This window comes from Camarhynchus parvulus, chromosome 1 (assembly GCF_901933205.1).
Source record: "Camarhynchus parvulus chromosome 1, STF_HiC, whole genome shotgun sequence".
Classification (NCBI taxonomy): Eukaryota; Metazoa; Chordata; class Aves; order Passeriformes; family Thraupidae; genus Camarhynchus; species Camarhynchus parvulus.
Window position 1 is genome coordinate 4,820,322 of NC_044571.1, and position 19,765 is coordinate 4,840,086.

Here is a 19,765-nt window from a genome sequence, read left to right on the forward strand (position 1 = left end):
GCTGGACTGTGATTGATCATTAATTAAAAACAACCACATGAGACCAATCAAAGATCCACCTGTCACATTCCACAGCAGCAGATAATTATTGTTTATATTTGGTTTCTGAGGCCTCTCAGCTTCTCAGGAGGAAAAATCCTTTTGCTAGGATTTTCATAAAATATCATGGCTACATCCAGCCTCTTGAGAAACAATTAATGGCATTATTTCTACCATTTTATTTTTCTGTTTTGACTGCAGCCTGGACTCAGTGGCTGTGTGATCCCACCTGAGCTCCTGCACTGCTGCTGAGCTCTCTGCTGCAAGCAGCTGGAGTTTGGCACTGGCTGAAATAATTCCTTCTGGTACCAGTTCAGCAAAATATACTTACCCACAGACATCAATGGGCCTGCTAATAGGCTTTAAGATAATGAGATGAATAATTGCTTGCAGATTCAATGCTTTAATTAGAAAACAATTTTACAATCCCTTAATCTCAAAAATTAAGATAATGTATTACTTTATGCTTTTGTGATATGATAACACTTTTATTTTTTATTTATATTACTTCTATTGCTGCTTTTCATGTGGAAAACCTGAATGGTATTATTTTGGATTTGTTTTCTTAGAAATACTCTAACTCTGATAATATAATTTTCCCCTAGGCATTGTAGCATCTACTCCAAGTTCAGTAAATGCTGTTAACACTGGCAGTAGCTCTCCTTCTCTAAGGAAATCAAGTCTCTTGTCCATAACCAACCAATCTACAGATGCTGAGTGCTGTAAGTAACCTTGGATTTTAATAAATGTTTTCTTGATTCGTGATGGGAACAAACCTCAGTAGATTTGTGTTTGTATGGGTGATCCAGCCCTTTTAGGCAAGAGTTACTACAATCCTTTTAACACCACCCTGTTCTTCTGTGGGAGAAAATAGATTTAAGTTGTTCTTTGAGAGTTCAGAGAGACAGGCTGGGTATTCTTGATCTTCATCCACAACTTCTGATGGAAGCTGAAGCCAGAGGAATTAAGCTGAGGCCCCTCTAGCACAGGGGGGAGTGGCTTTGGGGGTGTTTGGCACCCTCCTGGCTCAGAGTGCTGGGAAAAATTGTGTTCTATTGATGAAAACAATTTATGAATTTATGAAAACAACCTTTCCTTCTTAATCTAACCATTAGCATGAAAGGCCTGAAGCTGTGGCAGCAGCATGCTGTGGTCTCTGGGTTAGTGTGGGGTGTGATGCTCATCTCTCCTGCTCTGTCCAGCTGAGGTGTCTTGCCTGGGCTCTCTCTCTCTTGAGCCAGACAGACTGACTCTGCTGCAGGGCAACTCATCCTACCCAGCTTAAACACCTCCTCCTCCTGCCAGGACAGGAACCATCTCTGAAGGGCCCTCTCTTTTCCCACTGACATGACAATGATTGCGCTGCACTGGAGTGCACTGACAGGTGAAGTGCTGCACACCACTCTCCCCCAGCCTCCCCTAGCTGGGCTCTGGGGGGTTCCCAGGATAAATCCAGGCAACCTTTGCCTGAACAGGGGCATTTTGATGATTAAAGTGACACGAGGCAAAGTAGGTGTCAACATATGTAGAGTACCCAGAGTCACTCTTCCAATCTTATTCCTGTTGCTTGCACCTCTAGCTCACTGGCTGATTATTTCTGTGACTGGAGATTTGGAGGAGATGAGGTTGTCCAGAGGGATTGGGGCTGCCTCATCCCTGGAAGTGTTCAGGGCCAGGTTGGACAGGGCTCTGAGCAGCCTGGTCTAGTGGAAGGTGTCCCTGCCCATGGCAGGGGGTGGAACTGGATGATCTTTAAGGTCCTTTCCAGTCCAAACTATTCTGTGACTCTATGATTCAACAGAAATGCTTACAGTAAAAGGAAATAAAAAGGTTAAACACTAAATCAGTCACTCTAGTGGGATGGCTCATGGATGAGGGGATCTGCTGGTGTGAGAGGGGCAGATTCTCTCCTGACCCTATTAACTGTCAAAGTGCTTGTCTGTAGTGGATTTAGAACAGCACAAGGTTTTAGGAGTGAAATGTTGCTTTTTCTGTGCTAACTCTTGCAACAGATCCCTCTGCAGTTACAAACCATCGGATCCTCAGGGTTACCAGCAACAGCTTTGAAATGTCCTGGCTTGTCAGTTCCACTCTGAACCACACTTTCCATGTCCGGGTGGCCAAGGGCAATGAAACTGTGCAAAGCCTGAGGACCGAGGAAATGCAGGTGGATGTGTCTCACCTGGAAGCAGGTGTGTTGTATTCAGTAGAGATCAGCTATGAAACTTGTGGAAAAACCGTTATCTCCCGTCAAAATGTTAAAACAGGTAAAGAAACACTTTAAGATACATATATATAATATGTACGTTATAATATAATATAATATAATATAATATAATATAATATAATATAATATAATATAATATAATATAATATAATATAATATAATATAATATAATATAATATAATATAATATAAATTATATTTATCTAATTATATTTATATTTATAAATTATATTTAAATTTATAAATTATATTATAAATTATAATATAATTATAAATATAATATAAATTATATTATATTATATTATATTATATATTTTATAATCTATATTATATATTTATTGATATATAATAGTATATCTCTGTCTTCTCCATTCTCCTCCTTCCATCCTCACTCACTTGCAGCTCAGCAATGACCCTTTGGTCCTCACTGAACAACTTCAGCACTTTTTATCTCATCTACTCCAGCATTTATCCAACCCAGAGTATCAGGCAGCAGAACTTTGGCCTCAGTTGATACAGCAGTGCTGGAGCTGATTAGATTAGCTGACTATTACAGATAACAGGCTAAGCTATAATTATTTTTAAAAATTTATTTCTCTGGTGCCTGGCACTGCTTTCTGCTGCCACCCTTCTCCCAGCAGGCCTCATATTTCCCTGGTTGATGGCTGTGGTCAGAGGGAAATCCAGGCAACTGGTTAGTCAAGGGCTCAGCTGAGCTACCAAGAGTGCCCAGAGGAAGGGCAGATTCTGCTGAATAAAGGATTAAAGAGAATTACAAGCTCTGAAAGCTGCAGACTACCTGCCCAGTTCTGTTCAATTAACTGGTGGTGCGAGCTTCCTGAGGCCCTAGTGGGTTGATCAAACGTAATTTTGCTTTTACTCTAGTCTTAAATTATTTCCTAAGCCTCCATGCAAATAAAGAAATAGATCTCTCCCCTCTTTTTCAAAGAGCAGGCAGTGAACTCTTTATTACTGACCACAGTGGGAATGCTGCTGTTCATGTTTATCCCTAAGAGCCTTCCCTTTGATGAGAGGAGGGATAACTCCAGTTTGGGTCAGAAGGAAATTACTCTCTTTGTGGAGGGAAAGTAGGAGGTCTAGTGGTTATGAAAACAGTGGGCTGAACTTCAGAGTATGAAGTTGGAGCCTTTGAGAAAAAGAAAATTTTTCCAAGGATCAGTCCAAGGAGTAGCAGCCTGGGAGTGTTTATACAGGACAAAGCAGTTAGAGATTCCTTGGCTCTTGGTTTTGGCTCCTGTGCTCTGTACAGTATCTGTCAGGGCTCACCACACACACAAGGGGCATGCACAGCTTTTTGTTGTATTTTCAGTTTGAGAATATATTTACTATCCCCACTACCAACATCAGGAAAACAAATAAAAATTGGTGGGCCAGAGATGAGCCCACAGGCAATTAAACCCTGGGTGCAACTTCAGGGCAGGAGTTTTGTAGGGCCAGGCCCAGGTATGTGTAAACCCACACATAACGTATGTGTACACCCAGTTCTCATGCAATTGCAAATAGGCACCAAAATATCTCTTTAGACCTGATATAAATGCATCTTCTCAATGTATCAGAAGCTTGTAGGAGCCTATTTGCCTTAATTTTTTTATTTAATACCAAAATCTCTCAATCCTGTCCTCCTTTCTTCTATCAGCTGAGATTTTGGTCCAGGTACATAAATTTTAACTGAATCCTTTCCTACTTTGTCAGTGTGTTTTAATGTTGTGTTTTACAGAGGCCAAGCTATTTGATGTTACTATGAGGATCCTCAACTACAACTTCACTGATGATTTCCATAATTCCAGCAGCTCAGCATATGAGGAATTTTCAAGGCTGTTGCTTACAGAGGTAAAATGACTATATCTCTAGGTAATATATATATTTTTAATGTAAAATTTATTTAATCTAATAGAGGATTTTATGCCTGGATGAAATAGTCCTTCAAAAATCAGCATACAATTTCCTGTGACCTTTCTTTATAATTGCAACAAAATTCAACTGACTAGACAGATCAAGCCCTTGGCCTTATTAGCAATGAAGCCACTGAGAATTTTCCTCTGCAGAAGAGTGAAGGAATTATAAATGCAGGCATGCAACAGGGGCTCCTTTCCTTGGATCTTTAATTTGGCAATAAACTCACAGTAAATTAACTTGAGGCTTTTAAATGGATTATTGAAATGGCATTCCTGGCATTCATTTCAGCACAGGCTGCTCAATAAATGTCTTCCTCCTCTCAAATAAATAGCTCTCTGCCTGCTGTCTTTCTTCTTTCAGGGAAAGTGTCTGGATCAGGCTTTCCTCTCCTTGCCTGCACACATGTGGTCATTGTCCACAGTCAGGTGTAGTCAGCCAGAAACAAAACCTCAGTCATGAAGTCTGGTGGCAGCTCTGAGCTTCCCAAAAAAGGGGGAGGTTTCAGATGGAGCAATCTCTATCTGAAGTTTTGCTGCACAGAACAGGGCCTGTACAGAGGAATTGGGGTCTCCACCCAGCACAAGGCTTCCCCAAAACAAAGGGTCACTTGTTGTATTCATGTGTGAATTTAAATGCAAGAGAAAAACCCAAAACAATAATGGAGCTATACATTCAAGGGCAGCAGAGAAGAGGCATTTGCCCAACAGAAATTGCAAGTTGAACCTCCTCGCATGGTTTTATTTCCCACAGTTGCAAATTGTTCACTTTTGTTGTGTAGGAAGATTTTGGTAATTGAGTCTTCCCTGAGATTAATACAGATCTGATTGGCTTCATCAGGATGGGAAGAAAAAGGAGCATTGCCCATTTGTGTTGCTTCTGCCTCCTTGGGTGTTTGTGAGCACTCTCATTTCTTCTCTTCTCATTTTCTTGCCTCTCTACCCTGATGTGAGCTTAGACCAGCTGCACATTTTGTTTGTAGGGACCTTTTTGAGCAGGCTCTGACTGAATGGGAGCAAAGCTGTGCTGATTTATGGCTCTGGATTCCTGCTCGAAAGCACACTTTGAGGTGTATGCAGCAACAAAAGGCTCAAGCAAGGAGCTGCCTTCTAGATATATATGGTGAAACTGCCAGCTCCTGCACAGCTCAAATACTGACAGCAGTGTGCCAGCTTCAGTGTTCTGAGTAATGCCATTTGTTCAGCTGGTTTGGTAATTAACCTTGATGTAATTGTGATGCTGCCTTGAAGCTGGGCTGTCTCAAACACGTTTTTTGAAGTTATCCACCCCCATTTTTCTTGTCTCTCATCCTGAGGTTTCTTTATTATTGGACTGGGCTGCAGGCTGAGCTTGAACTGGTGAGTTTCAAATGCTCCCTGGGAACTAAAGCCATGGCCACACTTGCAAATGAAACAAAATGTACATGTGACACACAGAGGTAACATCAAGGCTCTGCTGCATGCATTTACCAGGACAGTTCAGCTCTGCTGCAAGCAAACAGGGCCAGGGGGAATTCTGCTCCCTTGAGTCAAAATTTGGAACTTGGTTTGTAAGACCAGTGGTCAGATGGATACAGTTTTCAAAGGTATCATAGAATTATATAATCACAGAATGGTTGGGTTGGAAGAGGCCTTGAAGATCATCCAGTCCCAACCCCCTGCCATAGGCAGAGACATCTTCCACCAGACCAAGTTGCTCAGAACCCTGTCCAACCTGGCCTTGGACACTCCAGTGATGGAGCATCTACAGCTTCTCTGGGCAACCTGTGCCAGGGCCTCACTGCCCTCACAGTAAAGAAGTTTTTCCTAATATCTCATCTAACCCTACCCTCTGTCAGTTTGAAGTCCTTCCCCCTTGTCCTGTCACTCCAGGCCCTTGTAAATACTCTTGCCTCATCTTTCCAGTAAGTTCCCTTCAAGTACTGGAAGGTCACAAGTCTCCCCAGAGCCTTCTGCTTTGCAGGCTGAACAATCCCAATTCTCTCAGCATTTCCTGACAGCAGAGCTGCTCTGATCCTGCTGCCTCCTCTGGACTGGCTCCAGCAGCTCCTTGTCCTTCCTGTGCTGGGCCCAGGGCTGGATGCAGCTCTGCAGGTGGGGTCTCACCTGAAAGGGACAGAATTCCCCCTCTCCTGCTGCCCACGCTGATTTTGGTGAAGCCCAGCACACAGAGAGTTTCTCAGTGCACACAGCCAGGGCTTGTCCAGCCTCTCATCCACACTCAAGTCCTACTCAGCAGGGTTGCGCTACTTTGTGCCAAAATAATCTCTGAAAAATAAGAATTCAGAAACACTTTGGAACTTTTCTTTTTCCAGCGTCTTCTATGTTGTGCTAATATAAATATTTAAAGAGGTACCTGTTGGTTCCCTAATCATCAATGCTTCTCTCCCTTTGCTCAGCTTGAAAATTCATTCCCACCCAACATTTCTGCCTTGTACAAATCTGGGAAGCTGAAAGTGCAGATTGAATCCCTGGCAGCAGGAAGCATCATTGTGAGGCTCAGAATCACCGTGCAGGATCCCGAGTTTCCAGTGGATGCCTCCACATTTGCCCCAGTGCTCTCCTACCTGCACAATGGCTCTGTGCTAGAGGTGGATCAGCAAAACACTGCAGTAGAAGGTAATTTTTGTTATTATTTTTTTAAAGAAGAAAGCAGCATTTCTGTTTTGATCACGTGCAGTATCACCAATATTCTTCACAAAAAAGAAAAACAAAGGATGTGGTTTGTTTAAGAGAAAACCATGATGTGAGAATTAATTCTTCCAGGGGTTTTATCCATAAGCCCAGGAGGGACAGACAAAGGAGCACTGGCTGTCCCCAGGTACCTGCAGGCACTGCTTCTCCTCACTGTGGTTAACCCAGGTGGAGCCCTTGGTTTCCTTATTCATTTTCCTCCCTCTCCTCTCTGTCCCCAGCTGGAATTTTGCCATATCTTTCTCAAGCTGAAAGGCAGGCAGGATTACTGTGGAATATCTGTAGCCTTTAGATCCACACGCCCTCTAGACAGTTTTGTGCTCCAAGTCTGGGGGACTGTATTTGGGCCAAGGTTTAAGAAATCTAACATCTTCCCTCTAGAAACCCAGCCAGAGGAATTCCCAAATGTCCTTACTGTGAATAGGACTGAAGAAACATGCATGGAATTTATGTTAAGCTAGGCCTTTGTTTGATCTTCAGTAATCACCACGTTGATCTTCAAAGGACTGAGTTCTGTCCTCAGGTTTCCCAGTTGGCAGAGACAGCAGAGTTCAGAAAGTTGCCAAAGCTAACAGAAACGGGTTGTTCTTCTCTCTTGGTGCGTTGAGCCTTTTTGGGCAGGAAAAACTCCCTCTGGAGTTGCATATACACGTTAAGGAGAACAGGACGGGAAAAAAACAGGAGACAAACTGCACTTGAAGCCTACAAATATCACAGTGGCAGCTGAATTGCAAGAGGCTGACGTGTGCTAAAATACTTTGTAAATGTTATTGATCCTGGGACCAAAAGGGCTGAGGAAGAAGAAGGTGATGGCTCTGGACTGCCACTTTAGCTGCAGAAAACCAGGTGGCTTCCAGCAGCACCACACTTATTCAGGGGCACAGCCAACACCTCCACTCCTCCTCAGGGGCTGAGAAAAGGGGTTTATTACTTAGCTCTGCCCAAGGAAGAGTTTCTTCAACATGAGTTTCCTATGGAAAATGAGGAGTGAAACACAGGAAGGAAGGATTTGTATAATGGATTGTTTTCCTTCCTGACCCTGGAGAGCCCCAGGACATGACCTTTGGCAATAAACCCACCCAAACCCTGTCCCCTGGATCCTCCCTGCAGCCTGGCCACCACCTGGCTTTGTGCTTGGTTTAGTGACAGTCCATTCAACTGTGAAAAGCAGGGATGAGCAGTCAGAAGGGACAGCACAACTGAAGGGAGTGGACCAGATCTCTTTGAAGATCCATCAATTATTAAACTTATTGCCATGATGAATAAAGACAATAAAATCTGTTTTGTGGGGCATGGTGAGAGAAGAGAAAGGGATGTGTGCTGAGTCAGGCTCAAGATCCTTCTAGCACAATGTCCCATCCAGGAGCCAATTCCTGGAGAAGGCATCACCTCCCACAAATAATCCCTTAGCCAACAACTGTTTTCAGCTCCAGGACTCCCTGAATCAAGAGGGATTTCTTCGGATTTGTTTATCCCCCATGAATCTCCCCCATCAAATCAGATAAATCTTTAGCATCTGCAACATCATTTGGCCAGGAATTTCACAGATTTTTACCCTTTGCATGTACCCCTTACAGGTGTAAATAGATAATCAGAGTGAACACAAAGGCGGCATTTTAATAACTTTTGCACTAGGACTGTTGTTTGAAGTGTGTGTAGGGAAGTGCCAAATGTGAAGGGCCAGAGAGGTGCCCAGAGTGCAGAAGGGGAGCTCAGAGCAGATTTTGGCTGAGATGTGATGGTTTGGAGAGGAAAAAAGTGCAGTGTGTTTGTGTGGATGTGCACAAGTGATGCACCAGTCAGTGCCAACGTTTTGACCCGATGCATGATTGAATGTGGCCATCAGGGGTGAAGGAATTTGCTTAAAAAGCCGTGCTAAGTGCAGAAAAAGGAAACCCTCAGAGACAATGGAGGCAGTGAATGTAAGTGATTTAGCAATTAGCATCTCTCAGATGGTGTTGGAAGCCACCAAGGGTCACAATTATGTCATAGCACAGTTAGGAATTAATGAGATTTCATCACTGGTGTTCAGTCAGTCCTGCACCCTTCTGCATTCCCTCTAAGTGGCTTAGGCTGGAATAATAGGCAGCTGCTGGCCATAAGCACATGACATTGTCTAATGGAGATTATCATGGATACAGCAATTACCCAATGACAAAAAAAGTGAAAATAATTGAAATATTAGCTAGAAGGAAGGAAAAGCAAGCAGAAAGATGAGTGTATGTATGGGCATGCACATGGAGTGGGACATTCCTTAGTTTCAGAGAAATAATCACCATCATTAATCTGCAAGTTTGTTAATTTGTTATTCAGAACAATTTTCCAGCCTCTGATCAGAATTATTTGTCCCAAGACACAGTTTTTAGCCTCATTTGCTACTCTCCCTCTTTCAGGGCCCTGAGGCAGCAAAGGTGAGTGCATGAGGCAGACACACAGGGAGGGCTCACCTGGGATTCACTGGAATTATTCCTGTCCAAAGGACTAACTCAGCCCTTGCAGATGTTCTGGAATAGGGTGTGAATGGCAGCACAAGACTCCAGATATAAATCCTTTAAAAGAGAAGAGACTCAGCAATAAAATGGGTCTATAACTGCATGAAAAGGTCCCTCTAACTGATACAGAGCAGCTGAAATCAGACATAAGGAGCACCCTCAGAGCATCTTCATGCATTGCTGAATCAGGATGTCTTTTCTGACACTACCAGAAAGAGGGTCACAGTTTTACAGCATTACTTTGGAAAAGAAAAATTGTATAAAAAGAGATTTTGCCCTTAGCACTTCCTCTGTTAAGAACAGAACAGTGCTTCCCCTGGGAGTTACTAGCATTTACTTTTTATGTGAAGCAGAAGATTATTTGGATTAAGTCTCTTTAATGTTGTATCTACTGGTAACTAGTGGTAACAGATCTATTCATTACCTGATATATCTGGAGGTGCTGTACGCAGAGCTTGGTGTAGTGAGTGATTTTGATATAATTGTAGTACAAACCTACAGCTTTTTTTTTCACTTTAAATGTGTTTACCTCTAAAAATAATGATTTTAAAAGTCTTTACTCAGAGAAAATACTTTTCAGAGTACAAGAACAAGAGAATAACAAAACAGTGAACAGTTTGCATCACTCAAAGCTTGGCTGACAGGTAAATGATGAAAAAGGAAGACCATATAAGTGAATTAAAAAAGGACTACTTAATGATTATTTCTAACTTAATGCAGCCAGCAGGGAGGCTCTCTGACCCTTGCTCTTGTTTTGGTCCCACAGACTGGGATGAATGTGCTTCCCAAGCTGAGAATGACTGCTCTGTGTTTGCAGAGTGCATCAATTTGATGGGCTCCTACACATGCAGGTGCAAGACAACCATGGATACCAATCCATCCCGACCTGGAAGAAACTGTGAGGGTGAGAAAAAGGCTGGCATGTAGGGTTTTTTTTGCCATGAAACATGGGAATAAGTTGTGGGGTCCTACATCTGCTTTTACAGTGTCTGTTTAATAAGTGCACCTTTGCAGTCTGTGGCTGTATAAAGGGGTATATATGACCTGGCTCAAACTATATCTATATATATACACATATACATACATACATATATATATATATAAAATTATTATTTAAATAAAAAAATAAATTCAGGTGAAATCTCTCTGAGATCCTCCTTGATAAGCGTGATAACTGCAAGGAGTACTTTTCCCTTTTTTGCTATGTCTGTAGGTAATTTCCTCCCACCAAGTTAATCCACGGCCTTGCCAACCAGAGCAGGAGACCCAGGAATCAAATCTGCTTCTTTGTGTCAGCCCAAACCAGCTTCAACCCCACAAAAATCCCGTGTTCTACACTGTGTTCATGACCATCCAAGACCTGGTTTTGTAATGCTGTCGCAGGTGGCTGAGTGCCCTTGGTGCCATTTTCAGGTGGTTGAGCACCCAGGTGCCTCCTTGTCCAGTTTCAGGCCCCATTTCAGGGTGTGTTTTCTGTGTTGCAGGTGAGATTGTGGATCCTCTCACCAAAACCGTGGCTCCTGAAATAAGAACCAGCACGGACTTGGCTCCTGAAGAAGGCAGAAGCCCTGCAGGCCCTGCTCCCACTGCCACCACAGGGACAGTGGCTGCTGCAGGCCCTGCGTCTGGTGCCACCACACTCCTCCCTGCTGCACTGGCCTTGGGTGACAAAAGAGTGTCCTACAGTCCCACCAGGGCTCCTCCAACCCCTTGGCAAAAAGGTCTGGCCCCACAGATGGCTTTCAGCAGGGCCAGCAGCCCCTTGGCCGTGGGGGTCACCCCCAGCAGGGCACTGGCCATGGGGACAGCAGGCCGCACGTCTGGCGCCACCACACTCCTCCCTGCTGTGCTGGCCTTGGGTGACAAACAAGCATCCCACAGTCCCACCGGTGCTCCTCCAACCCCTTGGCAAAAAGGTCTGGCCCCACAGATGGCTTTCAGCAGGGCCAGCAGCCCCTTGGCCGTGGGGGTCACCCCCAGCAGGGCACTGGCCACGGGGACAGCAGCTGCTGCAGGCCCCGCGTCTGGCGCCATCACACTCCTCCCTGCTGCGCTGGCCCTGTGTGACAAACGAGCATCCCACAGTCCCACCAGTGCTCCTCCAACCCTTTGGCAAAAAGGTCTGGCTCGAGAGGTGGCTTTCAACAGGGACAGCAGCCTTGTGGCCATGGGGGTCACCCCCAGCAGGGCACTGGCCATGGGCACAGAGGCCTGGAGCCCATTGCAGCAAAGCTCCGTGGCCAGGGCTGCTCTCCCAAACACACCCGTGGGCACAGCCAGGCGTGAGCAGCTGGGCTCACTTGGGCTGTTTCCAACTCAAACAGCCTCAGCTGCCACCAGCACTCACACAGTGCCCCAGGGCAGCTCTCCAGGTGGCCCCAACACAGCTCTGCTGGCCACCAGGGACACTGGCATTGCAACCCCCAGAGCAGATGGAGACGTGGGAAGGGAGAACAGCTCTTGGTCTGAGGGACACTCTGGAGCCCTGGGGACACCAGCTTGGCCAGCCCCCAGCCCAGCCCACAGTGAGTACACATCCCATGGGGTCTGCACATGTGGGAATTCACCTGGGGGAGAAGCAAGTCTCACTCAGAGTTCAGAAAAATGCATCTAAAACTATCTTTTCAATGTCAAAGTTATTGTCTTGGTGCCTGCAATTTTTTCTATGTCAATAATATTTTCTGCAGGAATTGGCACTTTCTCTTTGCTAAATCAGCTTGTGAAAGCAATTCCTCTTCCTGGCAATTTAGCAGTTGCTTTTATTGATGTTACATTTCTTCACCCCAAGAGGAGGAAGCACAATAAAAGAGTGCACTGAAACGTGGCTCATGGCAACATTTGCTGCTTGTCCTTTTGCCACACATCCTGGTTTTTCCTGCAGCCTCTGGCACCAGGACACGGCAGCAGCAGCTGTGTGAGGATTTAATTTAGGGAGCCAGGGAGGAAAAGGACCTGCCTTCCCATTGCTCTCAGCAGAGGATGATTAGACAGGGTCCTCCGCAAATCCCCTGTGAGGCAGGAGCTGCCTGGAAACCCAAGAGACATTGTTTCAAGAGATGCAATTGAGAGCAGCAAGGCTGCTGAAGGTTTCGTCTGTTTGGGTTTGGGCAGATGTGTTGCAGTTAATTAGGGGATTTTTCTGTTGATTGGAGCTGAATCATATTTCAGAGAGTCAGATTTGGTGTTAAAATTACAGTTTTGTTTGGGATAGCAATGCTGCTGTCTCTGCCCATCACTAAATGTATGTTTTTCCTGTACTGTGTCACTTTCCAGTTTGGCTATTTCAGTTTTGCTTCTGCTTGTCTTTATTCTGTCTCTCATGCCCTCCACACCTCTCTGATCCCAAGTCACACATTCCTCTGCTCTTTTATCTCCCCCTCCCCTGTGATCTCATGTTCCTGGTGGTCTCCACGGATCCTGCTCCACTTCTGGTGCTCCCTCATTCCTTTCTCCCTGGAAAATGCTTTTTTCAGCCATTTTTCACCCAAAGCTGCTTCTCCAGCCTCTCTTGTCCCCCCATCCAATCTCACCAGGTGTCTCCTCCTGTCATCCTGCCCTGCCTTGGGCAGCTGTGCCAATGCCCTGCTCAGCTGCTGCCTTCTCTCCTCCTAAAAAAGATGTTTTGTTTTGTTTTTTTAATGAAAACAAAGATTTTTTTTAAAAGTACAAAATTAGTTAATTTTAACTGACAAAAACCACATAAAGCCTGTTCCCAGCTGGAAAAAAAAAAAAACCTGAAGAATTCTACACAAAAAGAGTTCAGTTTATAAAAACTTGGTTTATATTTCTGATGAATCAAATATTCAGCCAGGTTCTTTTGCTGGGAAAGAAGCTTGTGAAGGGATTATGCCTAAGGAATAAGAGCAAGAGCCACCAAAGTGGCATCTCACTAGCCTGGGGCAGGAAATCCTGAGGGCAAAAGCCCACGTTTGGTGAAGTTTCATATGCAGCTCCTCCTTGTGGCATCATCTCTGACCTGGAGGCTCAACCTCAGCCAACTCCTCATTGTCTGGTCTTTTAAATACCAGAGATATTTTTTATTATTATTTGAGAATAATAATGTTCTGAGAATTGTTTGGAACATTTTCCCCTCTCACCTGAGACAACTGAATGTGTTTTATCCCCTAAATACCTGTGTTCACATGACAGGACAAGCCATGGCAAAAGCAAACCCAAATCCTTTGATCTGACTGTCAGTGGTGAGGATTCCTTTGGGATCAGAATTATGCTGGGATGAAGGAACCCTCCTCCAGTGGGCTCAGGAGGTTCAGCTTTACCTGTAAAGCTTTACCTGATTACTATTTCTTTTCCTCCAATACCTGTCCTAGTTCAAGTGATTATTTTCCCAATGTGAGTAGAACTTGGGTGTAAAGTGGTCCACAGAGCTTATGCAGAGTTTTATAATTCCTTCTGTTCCATAGAAAGCAGCTAAAATGGCAGATTAAAATTGAATTTAGGAGTCAGACAGTCTCAGAGCTGGAACCTGGTGCCTGATCCCCTGTGGGGGTGCAGTTGGGTGTGGGCAGGGAGGAAAGCAGGTTGCTACACCAGAAAGCAAAGACTGGTAACTTGATTCAGAATTTTAAACGGAATCCTCAGCCAGATGATAAAGTTCTTGATGTTTTTGGTGAAGACTATTCTGTATTTATATAAACCATTGAAACATTAGGTTTTGCTGTGTCAGGGGTGGTGATTTGTTAGGAGCTGGGGGCAGAGTGAAGGCAATTTGCTGGCAATGGTCACAGCATTGGTTGATTGCAGTCATCACTAAATGCATGCCAGGGACACAAACCATGCCTTGAGGAGCCCTTTGCTCTCTGATCACTTCAGTGTCTGTAGTAACAATGCCAAGCCCAGAGACACTGGGAAACACAGAGAAACCAGGAAATAAAATGTTTGAGTCTGCCTTGATGTCATTCAGCAGATGTGAACTAGGAGGGAAGTGTACACCCTGTTGGGATTCATCTCATCCCACCACAGCTGTGCAGAGTGTAGATGTGTAAGCTCAGGCAGCAGCCCAGCCTTCCTGTGAGGCTGCAGGGAGGATTTGGTGCTGCAATTTGGTCCCTCTGGAGGGACTGATGGGACACCCAGCCTGGGAGAGCAATTCCAGTGCCTGAACAGAGCAGCATTCCAGACATCAGGAAAGATCCAAGGCAGAGCTGCCAGATATGAGACCTGCAGGAGGTCAATGCCTTTCTTGAGAGCCACCTGGGGCTCAGGCAGGGCAGACTGAGATGCTGGATTATTTATTTTTAGACTTTTGGGGTTTGGGCTATATTTCAGAGGGCTTGCTTTCTGCTGCTATGAGTGGATGCATGTGGCCAGGGATGCTGGACACTGTGACACACCTGTCCATGGGCTGTAGCCCATAAAGCACATATTATGTTTATATAATTGATATATTTATTTAGATATATTTTTAGATTTATATAATATATTAATATATTTATTATATTTTTCTTGCCTTGCAGCCTTCCAGAAACTTAGTGGCACAGTTCGGATAACAAACATGGAATACTCTCCAGGCTTTAGCAATAACAGCAGTGAGGAAAATCAAACCTTTGCACAGCTCTTTGTTGCTGAAGTAAGTGGTGAAGAAGGATGTGACCTGTTACTTTTCTCAATAAATCCCTTATATGGTCTTTTTTCCCCCAAAGCCTGTATAAGTCATGTGTGTTCCTTGACACACCTGTAAGATTTGGCTTCTCCTGACTGCCTGAGGCTGCAGGATAAGTGTGCAGCTGTGTTTTAGAGGAAGATCAGGATTTTGGGATTCTCTGGTACCTCCATGTCCCCTCCTTCTCATACCTGGATATACTGAATTATTGATCTCCTCCGGGGGTGTGGTGGAAAGGTAATGGAACCAGCAAAGTGCTCTGATACCCTTGCCCTGAACAGCACTATCCTAATTAGCTGTATAATTGTTATTATCCTTTGCAGCAGTACCTCAAGGCTGACAGTTCTTGTAATCATCCTGGATTTTGTAGCCCCATATCTGGAAAGGGAGTGGTTTCTTGAAAAGTCACCTCTGCCCTCACTTCTAATTAGAGTGCAGGATATCAAAGCACAACATGATATCTGCTGTGCCTTTAACCCTCTCAGCATTCTGGGGTGTTGCCTTTGACAGTATTTAATATTGCAGTGAGTTTGCCAGAAGTTGGTTCCTTCTGGTGCTCCCTCCAACACACCCATGCCTGTAAATCCATGCCACTGGTTATGCTGGGCTGCTTTATTGCCTCCCTTACCTCCCCTTCACTGTCTGTGTTTTCAGAGGCCTTGATAAGTGTGGTGATAAATCCTTCACTGGCAATTTGATGGATTTTCAAATCCTGCAGAGGCCTCCCAAGGATCACTGGGGACAGAGTCACACTGGAACACTGCTGGCACAGGGGCACAGGCCAGCCTGGGGTCACAGGCAGCTGCAGGGAGGGAAGAGGGGGATCCATTTATCCTTCTTGCACATCAAATCAGTTTCCCACTGGTTTGCATCTTTCTGGGTGTGTTAGCAGAGCACAGCTTTCCTGGAGCTGTTTTGGCCCCAAGCTGTCACATCAGAAAAACTGTGACAAAGCCAGAGTGATGTGATTAGCAAAGTGAAAAGGGAGCAATTCTCCACTGACCTCTCTCTCATTCAGCATCACGTTCTGCCCGAGGCTATTTCAGAACAGCACAGTATTGAAATGGACTGAAATTAATGTATTTCCTTCATTCAGTCAGATATCTTAGTCCAGGAATATAATATAATATATTTAGGAAATATATTATATATATATATATATTTAGGAAAAATAGAAAATATTTAGGATATATATATATATATATATATATATATATATATATATATATATATATAAAAATATATATATTTAGGAAAATATAATATATTTAGGAAAGTATATATTATATATTATTATATAATATATTTAGGAAAAATATATAATATATTTAGGAAAAATATGTAATATATTCAGGAAAAATATAAAAATAATTGTAAAATGGTTACATGTAAAGAACAAAAAAATGTAAAATGGTTACATGTAAAGGAATAAAATGAAGATTTGTGTCAGTTTTACCTGGGTCTCAAATTTTCAGGCAGAAAATGATCTTTTGGGATTATAAGGAGCTAACTCCTTTTCCCAGCACTCTGGGTTTGTGGATCAGGTGGAGAGATGTGTTAGTGTTGATTCCTTCCACCTCTGAGCCACTGTAAATGGGCTGTAATTGCATAGCTGCTGTAAATAATATTATAAATATTGTATTTCTAGATGCCAAAGAAAATTTAGGAGACCAGAAAGATCTGTATATTTTCTTTTCAGGTTATGAGGATGAGAAATGGATCTTTTAAAGTAAATGAGGAAAGTTTTATGAGCTTTAAAAGCACTCTCAGGTTCCAGTTAAATACAGTTTGCCAGACATTTTTTTTTAAACCTCTTTGGAGTCATAATCTACAATTCAAAGGATTTATAAATCCTAATGTGTATAATGTTCTTAAGCCCCAGCGCTTAAGTGCCATGTGGTTAAATTGGCAGCACAGCAAATGGAAATATCATCCTTTAAATAATGAGAAGGAGGTAAAAACTTGATGTGCTAACCTGCACTGTCATTGTCCAGGCCAGTTCCACCACCTTTCTTGTAATGCCACTTAAAAACAACAGAGCTAAAGGCAAAAAAAAAAAAAAAAAAATTTAAGTCCTGGGGTTTGTTCATCTTGTGTTTTATAACACCCCAAGAAGGATATCATGGCTTGTCCTCAACAAAATGTTGGGAAAACAAAAAGTTTGAGTTGAAAATACCTTCACTGAGGCGCAATAAATTCCCAAGTGGAAAGCTTGTTTTGAATTTGGGTGTCTTAAACTTAGCTGAGTGACAAAAGGTGTGAAACTAATAAATGATAATGCCTTATGAGTGACCCCCTCATTTGGAAGGCACATGGTCTGTGTTTGTGTAGCTGAATGCACCTAAAATGATTGTAGTTGAAGCTATATATGAGTGTAGGAACAGGGATTAAGGAATTTTCACTATTCCAGTGGAATTTCACCCTTTTGTTAATTTGAGTTTCTCCAGCTCCACATCCTGGGAGCTGCTGGTGATGGTGGCTGGGCAGATGTGCTCTGGTACCTTCTCCCGAAGGTGCACCCAAACCACACACAGTGGGGGAGGGTTATTTTTTTCCCCTCTCTGAGTGAAAAAAACAGTTTTCAAACAATATTCTGTTCAAATTACTGTACTTTTTACTTTTTTATTCACAGTTGCCAGACTGTCAATGCATTCCCTGCTTAGATTTCCTTTGTGTGCTATAGAAATTGCAGATATAATGACAGACAAGAAGATAATTTCTCTTGTAAGAACTCCCCATACTCAAGGGTATTATATGTTGAATATTTCATTCCAAAAAGTTCCGTTCCCACACCCCCATCCCGGTTTTGTTTTTTTTTTTTTTTTTTTCCCCTAGCCCTGTTTCATCAAGCGTTGTTTTGATAACCCAGGGTGTGGTAGCTGTTGGGAAATCCTGGAGTCTCTTGGATGAAAGGTTTTGTAGTGGCACCTAGTGGCTAAATACAAATACTGTGAATGTGGCCTGGCACTATTCAAGCTCTGGGTCCTGCTTTGGGAAGAAAAATAGGAATAAGGACAGAAACAAAACAAAACAAAAAACAAAACCTATGGCCAGGTGAGGGTCAGGCTCTGGTCACAGAGAATAAGTGACAGGACAAGGGGAAATGGCCTCAGGCTGCTCCAGGAGAGGTTCAGGTTGGACATCAGGAGGAATTCCTGCATGGAAAGGGTGCTCAGGCCTTGGCAGGGGCTGCCCAGGGAGCTTTGGAGTCCCCATCTCTGCAGGTATCCAAGGAAGACCTGGATGTGACACTCGGCTCTGGGCTGGGGACAAGGTGGGGATTAGTCACAGCTTGGACTTGATGATCTTAGAGGTCTTTTCCAACCTCAGTGATTCTGTGATTCTGTGAAAAAAGAAGAACTGATAAAATAAAATTTTCAGATAGAGAAAGAGGATGAAATCAGGGTGGGCTAAGAGCATGTCACAGCTGTCTGTGTTTAATGTTGAGAGGTTCAGACAAAAAATATGAAAGCTTAAAACTCAGGACTAACCTCCAACTTTTCAGTACCTGCTTGTGAAGCAGCAGAAAAAGAGAGCAGAAGGAGCTCAAGAGGCCCTGTCTTGGTGAAAGGGGAGATTTGGGGTCTGACAAGGACAGGTTATGTTCTGCCCAGGTGTTCAGAGGGGAGCCAGCTGTCTCCATCCTCCCAGCTCAGCTCCATGGGGCACTCCCAGGTTTGCTGGGTGGGACTTAGAGGCACAAGGCAGCTGTTCTCAGGGGCACACAGGGGTTTGCTCTGTGCCATGTGGCCTTGGCACCAGCTCTGGGGACTCAGAAAAAGGCTGCAGGACACCTGCAAATCCTGGGACTGTCTGCAGGGCTGGGAAACAGACAGGGGGGAAGTCAATGCTGGGTAATGCGCAGCAGGCAGGGCACAAGGCTGTGCAAGAGCTGTGAGAATCCAGCACTAAAAGCACCAGCTCTGAGCGTGGGTGCAAGGCAAACAAGGCTTCTCCTGGTGGCTCCCAGCGCTTGCATCTTCCCTGGGCTCTTCCTGGTGGGAATCACTGCTGGCATCCCTGAGCATCACACACTGAAATGAACTGTGCCTTAAACTCGTGGCTCAAATCCAGCCCTGCTGCTCCAGATATTCCCTGCAGAAATCAGGGAGAGGAAAAAGCAGTTGGAGGTGGCCACAGTGTAACCCCCACCTGGCTCCTTAACACCCTGGTGTGGGTATCTAGAAAGAGGTGGGTATTGCTTGGCTCTGGTGAGAAATCAGCTGGAAAGCAAAGCTTGAAGGTCACCTGCTCCAAATTGTAATGTTCCTGGGCTAAGAGAGCCGTCTGAGCAGTGTGGAGTGTCAGGAGCACCTCCACTTCCACCAGCAATTCCTTGGATTGGATTGGATTCCTTGGATTGGATTCCTTGTATTGGATAGGATTCTTTGGATTGGATTAGAATTCCTTGGATTGGATTGGAATTCCTTGGATTGGACTGGAATTCCTTGTATTGTAGTGTATTGTATTGTATTGGATTCCTTGGATTAGATTGGATTCCTTGTATTGGATTGGAATTCCTTGGATTGGATTGGATTCCTTGGATTGGATTGGATTGGATTTCTTGTATTGGATCGGATTCCTTGGATTGGATTGGAATTCCTTGGATTGGATTGGATTCCTTGGATTGGATTGTGATTCCTTGGATTGGATTGAAATTTCTTGGATTGGATTGGATTCCTTGGATTAGATTGGAATTTCTTGGGTTGGAATTCCTTGGATTAGATTGGATTCCTTGTATTGGATTGGGATTCCTTGGATTGGATTGGATTGGATTGGAT

At 43.9% G+C, this 19,765-nt stretch overlaps 1 protein-coding gene across 1 annotated transcript in view; it reads left to right on the forward strand.

Moving 5' to 3' along the window:
- Positions 1–19,765, forward strand: part of UMODL1 (uromodulin like 1) — a 44,083-nt gene that overhangs the window by 11,173 nt on the left and 13,145 nt on the right. Inside the window, exons 6-12 of the mRNA XM_030955187.1 lie at positions 645–761; positions 2,052–2,306; positions 4,004–4,116; positions 6,578–6,797; positions 10,131–10,268; positions 10,849–10,938; positions 14,839–14,951. Of these exons, the coding sequence (XP_030811047.1) occupies positions 645–761; positions 2,052–2,306; positions 4,004–4,116; positions 6,578–6,797; positions 10,131–10,268; positions 10,849–10,938; positions 14,839–14,951 (1,046 nt within the window). The remainder of the gene's footprint in view (positions 1–644; positions 762–2,051; positions 2,307–4,003; positions 4,117–6,577; positions 6,798–10,130; positions 10,269–10,848; positions 10,939–14,838; positions 14,952–19,765) is intronic.